The following is an 11,894-nucleotide window of genomic DNA, read 5'->3' as shown; positions in this document are numbered from 1 at the left end:
AGAAGAAGAAGAAGAAGAAGAAGAAGAAGAAGAAGAAGAAGAAGAAGAAGAAGAAGAAGAAGAAGGATGATGATGATGATGATGAGTGTGTATATGGGCTTTGTAGTAATTTAACTTGAATATCATACAGAAGAAATGCCTGGAGCTCTTTTATAGGCAGAACTCATCAAGATTACCACAGTTGGGCCACAAACCTAGAATCTTTCTGTTTGCAACACCCAAGAAAAGACCTGAGAACTAAAAGTGAATGTTCCCCTCCCCCCAAAAGGTTCATCATAAACCTGGAAATATTCTCTTTCCTATGCCCCAGAAACATTGGTTCCTTTACAAAGATATTTATTTAAGCAGGATTTTAAAAAAAAAATAGAAGGGGAAAATGCCAGGCTGCAAAGAGTGACAAAAACTTACTTTAAAATCTACAAATCACGTTTCTGTCAACAGCTCTGGAGCAGAAGGTGTGGCAGATTAAGCCAGTGTTTACACACACCAGAACTTGTTTTCTAAAAGCTCAGAGTTTTGAATGGCAAAAAAAAAATAACCTCTGTGAAACCTAGACTCTGGGCTGCTCGGTGCCAGAACTTCCAAGTAGATAGACTCTGGTCACTTATTGTCTTCTCTGGATTAACAGACAACAAAGGAAAAAAGCCACCGCCAGCAGACAGCCCGGGGCAAGGCCTAGCATGAACACATAAAACACAACTGCTCATCGAGGTTTTAAATCGCTCTGCATGCAAAGTCCCCTTTTGGTTTGGAAACATGGTTTCTTACCCATGGCAAGGTCGCTCGACTGCAATCATTATTTTAGATCGCACACAATGGGAAATCCGACACTTTTTAAACAGCAAATTTCTCTAGCAGAAGAACATAAAGAGGTACTTTCTCTTCAAGTCTGACCACTGTTTCATTTAAAAATGACTTTCTCGGAGGGTAAGTACCAGTGTATGGAGGCCCCGTTCTTGCAGAGATTTGCTGCTTACATGATTTCAATGAATGCTGCTAGTTCATTCACTGGCCAGGCCTTGCTGGAGGGGTGTCCTGGAAACTACACTGTGCAACTCACAGGAGAGTTAGTTCTCATCCCTAAAGGTCACTCTCCCAAGACACATTTCATTTCAATGAAGCCACCACAATCCCATATTTATAACAGGAAAGATGCTGGGACTCAAGGTTTAATCTGTTAGTGCTCCATTTGCAAGACGAAAGCCACGTATATCAGATTACATCCATCCCCAAATCCTTTATCAAGGGTAGGCCAGGCTATTCCCCAGCATAGGCCGGACACTAACAAGACAAGGTGTGCATCCCCTCGCTGGCATTTTGTCACGGTCACCCTTGGAACCAGAGTTTCTGCATCCCGAGTAACAGGGAGTGCATAACTTTGTTTCACGGATCCTCTAATGGATACATTGTGTCAACCTCAAGCTATTCTACAGTCTGCCGAGTTTCTATCCAATTCTGCAGAAGGACGAGTTCATGACTGCATGTTCCTTTTAGGCAGAGCAGTAATTAGGAATGGAATTGATCACATGTCCGGAATTGAATTCCCACTTCTGAGAGTGCTTGAACGACTGACACATAACCTGATCGTGTTCATTTGCATAGCTGGGACACTTGGCTCATGAGAATTTGATGTAAACACTCAAGTTACTTAGGACAACAAAACACTGGGCCAGCCAAATGTCTCCGCAGGTAGCAGGGCTTGTCATGCAAACCCAGTCAGTCACCTGTGGCCCTGGAGCTCACGTAAAAGTGGAACCAGAGCTGTCCTGATTATCACATATGCACTGTATATTCTATGTCATACACACACACATATATATACATGCATACACACACACACACACACACACACACAGTCTATATATAAAATGCCAATTATATCAACTCTCTTCTTCAAGCTCGCCTTCAAGAGTTCTTATTTTGTTTTTGGTGGATTTTCCTTCATGTACGGATTTGTTGTTTTTACAGTATTGGGGACGGGACTTCTTCCCATACCAGGCAAGTCCTCTACCACGGAGCCATACCGCCAGCCCTTACGCTAATCCTTTCAAATTCCTTTCTAAGGATTTTTCTTGAGAAAGTATACGCCTGGTTTGATTTCACCTGCTGAGGAGACTTGTTTTAATTATAAACTAACTTGTAATTAGATTTTTGTTTCCCCAGAGACCATCACCATAGAGTTGTTGGTGACTTTGCTGTGGTATTCTATGTCTGAGGAACATTTTGAAACATTGTGTTTACAAGACTGATGGCCTCATTTACAGATGCACACACACATCCATATTCCCTAAAGAAAGCATCTGGGGTGATGCCATCATAGGTGACTTTTAGTAGTATTAACTATAAAAAAAAATACACACACACTCAAATCAATTTTCTGACCTAGCAATACACAAATATTTGCTGGAACCGAGAACTTTAACAGTGAAACCAAAGAAGTCTTCTTGGGGTGAGTGCACTGTGGGTGACTCAGAGGATCTGAAAGGCATGACTCGAAAAACCCAGTTTTGAAGAAATAAACTCAAAACCAAGGACTTACCAATCTGTTCTCGTCAAATACTTCAAATAGGAGCCTGTGGTTAGATGGGTTTACCTAAAAGGAACAGAAACGATAACTCAAAAATCAACAGGTATAATTTTAAAATTGAAATAAGAGACGGGAATAATTAAGAATGACTCCTAGCACACATGAATCTACTATATATCAATAACTGACCTGTGTGCTATTATTCTACCCTGAATATCTGGGCATACCGGAAAAAGACAATACCTTTCATCATGGTCTCTTGAAGAGTGATTCTCAACAGTCTATAAGGACTCTTTATCTCTTCTACAGAGGTACCTTCATAGGTTAAGGTCCTATGCTCAGCTATGGTAATTTCCCGCCTACAACTATAATTTCCTGAAGCACTAACACATTATGGCCTCATTTAATTCTCCCAACAACCCAACAGTGTGTAACTACCAATTCATTTTCACACCAGAAATCTCTGAAACCAGGAGCTTGAAGCAATTTGTCCAGGAACCCACAAGTGAATATACTGAGCAATCAGAACTTGCCCTGGGTCAGGGTAAAGTCACACCCCTGAGACTGCTGGTGTTCGCTTCTTTCTCTTTTCCCAAACTCACCCCAAAATCCCATGTTTCATCAAGTAGACTCAGGTGCCACTGACTAGTTACCAACCTTCCCAGGCATGGCACCAGGTACTGATATTTACATCCCTGCCTGTCATTCGGGGAAGAAAAGACTACACCGAAAGGACCTCTCTTTGTTTGGAGAAAAGGGATCCAGGAGACTGAATGCTTGGTGTTTCCAGAGGCTGTGAGTGGTCACGACAGACATGGGCCTTGGGTCTAATGCTAGGCTTGGGCTCCTCCCTAATGGACCATGGAACGACATTATATTTGATTATAGCACAGAGAGCTTGGGAGCTCAACTTGAGCTCTTGGCCCTGGGTCCACATCTGCTTAGCAACAGAACAAGCAGAAGGATGGTTGCCTGTTCATCAACTCTGCAAAGGGCCCCACACTCATCAGGAATACATCAATAAATAGTCTATAGTAGGAACAGGCACATAACCGGCATTCAATACAAAATTGTGGAAGAAATAGAATAAAGATCTTTAATAAAAAAACAAAAATATGCCCACAGGTACAATTCACTGAAACAGTTTTATATCTACTGAAATTTATACAATGTGGTTCAAATAGGAGGGGTACGAACAATCTGGAGTTTTAACAAGAAGGCTGCTTACTGTATCTGAGAGTTAGCTAAGAGCCAGCAACAGACCCTTCTCGACCTCCAACAGCGTTTTGGTCCTTCACAGAGTTAACTAGAATATATCTGGTAGAGGCTGGGCATGGGATCTACCAAGCATTAAAGCCTCGGAGACACATTTCAGCTCTGAGCGTAATAGAAAACAGATGCCGGGTAAGGCATCCAAATCTGCAATGCGAAATATCCTAGCGTGGCCCGGAGGAAGAAGCTGGGGTCTTGTGCCCTGGGCCTGGCAGCAGTAGAAGGCCAAAGCTGGCACCATTTGGAAGTATTTAACATCATAATATATAGACAACTCGGGCTTTCATTTTGAAACAGGAAAGGCCTTCTCTTTCCCAAGTAAATGGTCAAGACCTTAATGTGTCCTGATATCTGCGTGCAAACACTAGTAAGCACCAGTCTCCACTAATTCAGAGAATCCCCTTCTATATCCAGCTGCTCTGAACAGGGGGTGCCGGAGGCTGAGGAAATGCTCCCCTATTCAGTGGTATTAAAAGTCATTGTGTGCATTAGAGCTCTGAATTAGAAACCATTCCTTTCTAACCAGAACATAGCTGGTAATTTTTCTGTCTTTTGTGGGGAGGCAGGGATGAGGATCAAACCCAGGGTCTCTGGCGTGGTAGGCAAGTCGTCTACCACTGAACCACCCTGGCATCATCACTGGCACTGTGCAATGCCTCCTTTCAATCATCTTCCTACAGTGGATGAGCAGTTCATAAGCCATATCACAGAGAAATTCAACTGTTGCTTTAAACTGCATTTGTTTCTTGCCTTTCTCCAAATTCCATTTTTTTCAAAGGTTGCAAAACAAAACAAACCCACAATTGAAATTAACCAGACTTAATTCAATCTTACGTTTAAGGAAAAGTTTGAGTTGAAAAAAAAAAAAAAACACATGTATTATTTTGACAACCTTTTTTATTTCTCCTATATAGCTCCAAATGAAACCTCCAAAATTTTCAAAATTTGGGATACACTCAAAGGCTATCTGCCCAAACATTCTCTGTCTTAAGGGAAATCTTTTACTTAAAATGCTAACTAGTTTTCTTTCCAGGAGTCTTTTTTGATATATCAATACCAATCTAGAGATCAATAACAATCATTGCCAAAGAGAAGAAAAACTTACCCTAAAATAAAACTCTTCATTCCACTTTGGGTTCAGCGTCTGGAAGAGAGATTATTTTGTGATCTTCAGCTGTGTTGGCACTAATGGTTACTAATATAATACAGCTCTTCATACTTGCACAAACATTTTCGTCATAAAACCGATTTTCAAAATGGCAATGAAAGCAACCTTTTAGTCAATTATTGAGACTATTCTATAAACGCAGGACGCACGTGGAGGGGCAGGACTTATGAGGCTGACAACTCATGACTATGAAACCATAAATCTCATGAACGAGCTCACCCGGAGGAAAAATGCTGGACTTACAGACAAAGGAGCCATGGAAACAAACACTCCCTTCAGAACATGACATTAAAGATGATTTACTCTGTCAAGAAGGAAGTAAGCTTTGCTGAGCCCCCTTTCCTTGCTACAAGGCTGTGCTAAACTTGGCATGGCTGAAAGCGCTCCTTACTTACATCAATGCTGTCATTTGAAAAATATTTTATAAAGAACAATACTGATGAGATTTTAACACGCATTTTACACACACACACACACACACACACACAGAAAGAGAGAGAAGGGGAGAGAGGGAGATTATAACCAAAGGGAACTGTATTTTTTTCTTTTTCTCAAAAAAAAATTTAAAAATATCCTTTGATCTTCTCCATGTCTGATTCATATTTTATCAATCTATTTAAATATACATCTCACAAGAACACAGCAATGATATTTTGATGCTCGGCCTGAACAAAATGTCTTTCCAAACTAATATAAAGCACTTTTTATGAGGGAACACGCACATTAACGTATACACACACACACACACACACACACACACACACACACACACACACATTTGTACAGAGAAACACAATCGGTAAAAATGACCTGCAAAATTCTGAAACTGAAAAAAAAAAAAAAAACACATCATCGACACATTTGCCTTTTAGCAGAGTAAAGAAAAAATAAAGAAAACAAACAAACAAGCACAGAATACCACACATGCAAAACAACACCGACAATGATCAATTGCATTGGTTTAAAAAAAACAAGCAAGATCCCACTTTCCCCACACCCCAACTCCTCAAAAAACCCCTCCCTTAATGACCACACTTTGGGGCATGAATAGAAATGAGATGGACTTGGCAGCATGTGTGTGTGTGTGTGTGTGTGTGTGTGTGTGTGTGTGTGTGTGTGTGAATGTTCCCCTCCTGACCTGGAAGACAGGTACATGGGATGAAGTAGGAGGTGTTGCCAGGCAGGCAAGGGACAAAAGGAGACCACAAAGCCAATGGAGCAGGGACCCAGGTAGAGGAAGCCTTAGCTGTCCCGAAAGCACGGCACAGAACAGTACAACACAGCACAGCAAATACTAACCAGGAGGCTGGCTGCAGGGATGGAGACACTCCCTCCAGCTGGCGAACGGAGGGAGAAACAGGGCTGCCACTCCAAGTGAACGACATTGCAATACCCTCCTCATTGGCATGTGTCCTTGGCTCTAGTCCAGCAGGGGACTAGGCCCCCTGACTGCTGTTCCAACTAGGTGCCCCAGCTTCACTGGGAACAGAACAAATGCCAGCGCCTAACACTGGAAACAATGGCCTCCGTTCTCATAGGCAGCCTCCCACTAATCTGTACACTGGCTTCTGTTTGCAAACAGATTTTACTGCTCGTCTCAATGTCAGATGAAGGACATCGCATTACTGTTTCCTGTACAGAATGACCCCACTGTGCCAGAGATCTGAACTGTCTCCATAGCAGCAGGAAGGAGGAAATATGTTTAAAGCAATCACGGAATCAGGATACTTTTTTGCAAAGTGGTGAGACTATCTAACAGACTCAGAGAAACAGTGTGTGTGTGTGTGTGTGTGTGTGTGTGTGTGTGTGTGTGTTGGGGGATAATAGTAACTCATAAACAAACCCTAACACAAATATAGTATTCTTGGTAGAAAACATACAGCTTTCACAAAGCTGCTTCCACCCCCAAGAAATATCCCTTCATTTTATATAGGTAAACAAAAGCATCGGGGTGAGTGGATTTAGACATTATTTTTATAGGGCTGAGATGGCTCAGTCAGGAAAATGTTTGCTGTCCCAGCACCCATGTAGACAGTGGGCGGAGCAATGCATAGCCCCTGCCATCCCTGCACAGATGCAGAGATGGATCCAGGGCCTGCTAGCTAGTCCATCTACCCAAGCCAGCGAGATCTGCGTTTAGCAACAGACCCTCTCTCAAAAATAGAGAAAGGATGGTTAAGGAAGTCACCTAATTTTTACCTCAGGCCTCCACACATCCATGTTTATTATTCCCTCCACATAAACATGCGCGACACACACCAACAACAGGAAAAGACGTATAAATAAATACGTACATACATACATACATACATACATATATATGTACATATATATGTATGTATATATACACACACATATATATATCTTTATTATTAATACATCCCAAGTTATTTTCACGTAACTAAGCATTTCGCTTCTTCCCTAACAGTTATTTCAAATCAAACCATTTCTCTTTTGCCTGCTAATTCCACAATCCATTTCATTAAATAAACTTTAAATTACAGCTTACATGTTTCTTATAAAAAATATTGCATTAACCAGAACAATTTATTTGTTTGTTTATATGTGTTCTAAGGGGAAAAAACTTTATACAAATAACTAAAATAAAACATGAGAAGGTTTTGGACTATGGATGATTTTCAGGTATAATACTTAAGGGATACTTAAAAAAATATTGCTATCTTATCCTTAAAACACAAACTGCTACAAAGCAAAAATACAAAATGTTAAATTATGACTTATATGAAATTCGTAAAAGTTGGCCAACCTACCTTTTTAATTGTCTTCGTTTGAACCAGAGCAAGTTCTCTATTCTCATCAGCTACATACAATGACAGCTTCACATATGGGTCGCTGCAAGGAAAGAGCTCGCATTTAATGGTGTTATACTTTCTTTTTTTATTAGAAACAAACAAGCCAACAAAAACAGCAAAATGGAATTAAGATGAAAATACCAGTTAACACCCCAGCTCATATTTACGTCCATAAACTAATCAGCAGATATTAATAGATGTTCTTGTCAAACAGAGCCCAAATGAAACAACACAAAGAAACCTGTGTTCTAACTTTAAAGGTGATTTTTCCAACACCTAACGTTGCCATCACTTTCACTAAGTGACACAGGATATTTGTTACAATAAATAAAAACCTATCAAGAAAACATAAGTTTACAGCCCATTCACAGTCTCATTGCTACTGCCTGGGTAAAAATACTTTTCTTCTAGTGGATATAAAACAACAATTACTCACCTAAACCATAAGAGATAAAATGAACAAACACTTCAGAGCTAAACATTGAAGTCTAGAAAATTCAGTGATCACCAGAAGGAAGAGACTTGAGAAAAGTCTACATTAAATTTCAAGTTTCCTGACATACTACACAGTCTTTAACTTGGGCAGCAGGCAACTTCTAGCAAGACATGTACTGAGAAGTGTACCCAGTGTAGACTATCTACTAACAGCACCGATACACTCAGATTCTCTGACTCTGCTAAGCCAAATGCTCTAAATTATTCAAGTTTTCATTAAATAAAAAAATGGGGCACTGGTGAGATGGCTCAGCGGGTAAGAGCACCCGACTGCTCTTCCGAAGGTCCTGAGTTCAAATCCTAGCAACCAGATGGTGGCTCACAACCATCTGTAACGAGATCTGACTCCCTCTTCTGGAATGTCTGAAGACAACTACAGTATACTTACAAATAATAAATAAATAAATTTTAAAAAAAATGGGGGAGGGAACAGTCAGATGGCTCATCAGAAAAGTACCAGTGCTAGTCTGATGGCCTGAGTTCAATCCCTGGTACCCACATAAGGGTGGAAGGAGAAAGCTGACTGCTATCTTTCCTGTTATGTTCTGACCTATACATGCATCCCTACACACACACACACACACACACACACACACACACACACACACGTAGAAAAAATAACCTGTTTGGAAAGATTGCTCATGTGTTACTCTTGAGAACTCAGAAAACACATAGCTCTCTTATATATTTACCCTTCCAGTTCTTACTTGTTCTATACCTGATCTTTTCTATCACTCTCTATTGTGCCAGTTTCAAGCCAATCTGAGAGACGGTCAGCTGCCCAGGGTGTTGCGCTAACAAAACCTCAGAATTTCTGAGGAGAACTTTGAGGCCTGAGGACAGAGAGAGAGCCTGTCTTAGAAACCACTCCCAATGCACCATGGAGAGAGTTAGCCTTCAGGGGTAACAATGGTAACCACTTCCAGAGTATGTGCAAAGACTACAGAACATACTTCAAGATCCTGAGTGTAGTAGCTCCTACTTGTTATCACCAATGCTAAGTTTATGTCAGGAACCCTTCCTAAGAGATGGGCAGTCAGAGGTCAGTCAGCACACAACACATAGCACAGGGCTGGGAAGGGACTCCGTGCAAGCATGAGGACCTGAGTTCGGATCCCTAGCACCCATGTAAGAGCTGAGTGTCGATGCATGTCGGGTTGGCAGGGATGGGCTGTTCTCAGCTCACTGGCCAGCCAGTCTAATCAAATAGTAATCATAGCAGTCGTAATAACAAATGTCAAAAGCAATTGAGGAAGATAACCAGTGTGGTCCTCTGGTCTCTATACACACCTGTAGGGGATAACTGCATCCGTAAACCTACCCTCCCTCCCACCCACCCACACATACACCCCCACTCCAAATCCACACAAAAATCAAAGGTCTATAAAATAATATTAGTATACAGAAGAAAGATATACATCAGCCTTACCTCTGTTCATAAAATAGAAAGCTTGCCTTGGGGGAGGAGTATTTAACTAGACAAGTTCACTTTTTACCAGGGCACTTCAGAAAAACAGAAAAACAGCCACCAAGACCCAGCATCTACTGCATGTACAAGGCTCCTGAGGACCTTCCCCTTGGAGGTCTCAGGTCTGAGTTGGCCTTTCTGGTCATTTGTTCAGGCCTTAGTCTACCAGAATCTCGGAGAGGAGAGGATGATTAAAATGCAGATTGCTGGGCTAAGCAAAACTCAGATAACCTGAGGAGAGACCCCAGAATTAACATTTCTAGAAAAATTCCCTGATGCAGTGGCACCCGATCGACATTTGGAAAACCAGTGTTCTAAGTGGTATTTGGAAACCAGCACTAGATTTCCCTTGTTTCCTTTCTATTCTAGCCACCAATCTATTGCTTGAAAAGCTCTCAATACCTGATTTCAGTCTCAAGAACACACTCCTGGTATAGAGTATAAGAGAGTGTAAACCCATACACATAACCCCTCATTACATAAGTACATACACCCCACAATAGACTTAGATCTGCTATTGCAATTGCTGGCTACTATGTAACTAACGTCAAAGAGTAGCTAAGCCTCACCTTAATAGAACATCCACATTCTTCCACTTGTGATTTATTCACCTCGTTTTTGTATCCCCTGAATACCGTACAAGTGACACACATGGCTGGAGTTTGTGGGTGAGGTCTCTGACCACGGGACAGTGTCTTCCAGCTGTGACGACAAAGGTACGCCTGCACACGTACTGCCTGGGAGTGCTCAAGGTATCACAGACCCTATGAAATATTGACCAAGAAACTTCCTGGTGCATAATTCAGCCTTAAGAGCCTTCAGCCAAAGGCCAAGGGGCTAGAGCTGGCTAAAGGTCTGTGTAGTACAAGTGCAAAGCTATGGAGAGCAGTTACTAGTGTACAGGGCTCGGCTGCATCCCTTCCCATTCTGCTGGGGCTTAACCACACTCACCTTTGGGCTACTAGTGAATGAGGTGGGACAATAGTACCTAACTCACAGGCTTATCTAGTGATCACAGATCAACGCTGCTGAGCACCAGTAATGGCCAGCACAGCGCCCAAGAGTACGCATGCTCCCAATAGGACAGCTGCTGTAAATGGCACTTCTTCTCCTTACTCTCTTAGGAGGCAACTAGGGGCTTCTCTGTTGCTTCTTTCTACTTCCCGCTTGTGCTGATTGTTGACTGAGTTGATGCTGATCTGCAACATAGTTTGAATGGGGTGTGCCAACCACAGCTCGATAGCTATCCCACACTTCCTCATTATTCATACCCACAGGCACCTGGGTAAGATGCTCAGGCTAGGCATCTTATTCAAAACAGCCCATCCTGGGCTTCTAGTTGCTGCTCCTCTGGTGTCTGGTACTTAGTACAGCTCAGGGCTAACGTTTATAGAACTCTGTAAGAAGTTCAAGCTTTGCAGACCCCTGTGGACTGGACGAGGAGTAACTTGTTCTGCAAATCTTCGAAACAAAGTAGGCTTATCTAGTTAGATGTCCCTCCCTCCAGGCGAGCTTCCTAGTTTAGGGACAAAAGGCAAACCATAGCCTTCTTCCTTTTAGCCCTTCTAAGGAGGCACCACTTTGGCACTAGGATTCAAACCACACCCTATTTAATATATACATATGACATTCCAAATGTGATAAGCCCTGGCTCTGCTCCATCTGCTTGGAGCAAAGAGAGATAAAACGATAACAATGACAAAGTTGGCTAGGAACCCAGGTTCTTGTCTTTGACCTCACATAAGCCAAGGCCACTTACAATCTGGGAGCCTAGATTCACCTTAGAACTCAGTGATTGAATATCTCAGGAGATAACCATGAATGTACTTAGCTGGGCACCATTGTCAGAGGGGAATAGGAAGGGACAGAGGCCAAGACTAGGGTGAAAGGGTTCCAGGCAGAAGGATCAGAGGCAAAGCCTGGTGATGGGTTTGAGCAGGGAATCTGGATGTTTAAAGGCCTGGCTCTGCTGAGATCTGAGGAGCTCAGGGACAATAGACAACCCTGACGGACACCATAAGGAGGCAGCCATCCTTCCCAGAGCTTAACCCCCTATTGCTGCTGTTTAACCTTGAGGGACGCACATAATTAACCTCTCTGTACCATAATCTTACTATGCAGGCCACAGGCACCACACCAGTACTTTATAAG

The 11,894-nt window shown here is 42.1% G+C and overlaps 1 protein-coding gene across 10 annotated transcripts in view; it reads right to left on the bottom strand.

Moving 5' to 3' along the window:
• Nedd4l (NEDD4 like E3 ubiquitin protein ligase) overlaps nt 1–11,894 on the bottom strand; it is a 320,649-nt gene that overhangs the window by 130,609 nt on the left and 178,146 nt on the right. For 9 of the 10 annotated variants that reach the window (XM_021214590.2, XM_029547160.1, XM_029547162.1 and 6 more), the window contains 3 exons: nt 7,739–7,820; nt 4,905–4,943; nt 2,540–2,593 (listed from right to left, as the gene is read on the bottom strand). In XM_021214590.2, the coding sequence (XP_021070249.1) occupies nt 2,540–2,593; nt 4,905–4,943; nt 7,739–7,820 (175 nt within the window). Of the gene's footprint in view, nt 1–2,539; nt 2,594–4,904; nt 4,944–6,266; nt 6,891–7,738; nt 7,821–11,894 lie in introns of those variants that run through there. The other variant, XM_029547163.1, reaches the window with a different exon arrangement.

Source organism: Mus pahari, chromosome 15, assembly GCF_900095145.1.
Source record: "Mus pahari chromosome 15, PAHARI_EIJ_v1.1, whole genome shotgun sequence".
Lineage (NCBI taxonomy): Eukaryota > Metazoa > Chordata > Mammalia > Rodentia > Muridae > Mus > Mus pahari.
The sequence above is the reverse complement of the archived record's forward strand: the minus strand, read 5'-3'. Positions and strand labels throughout refer to the sequence as shown.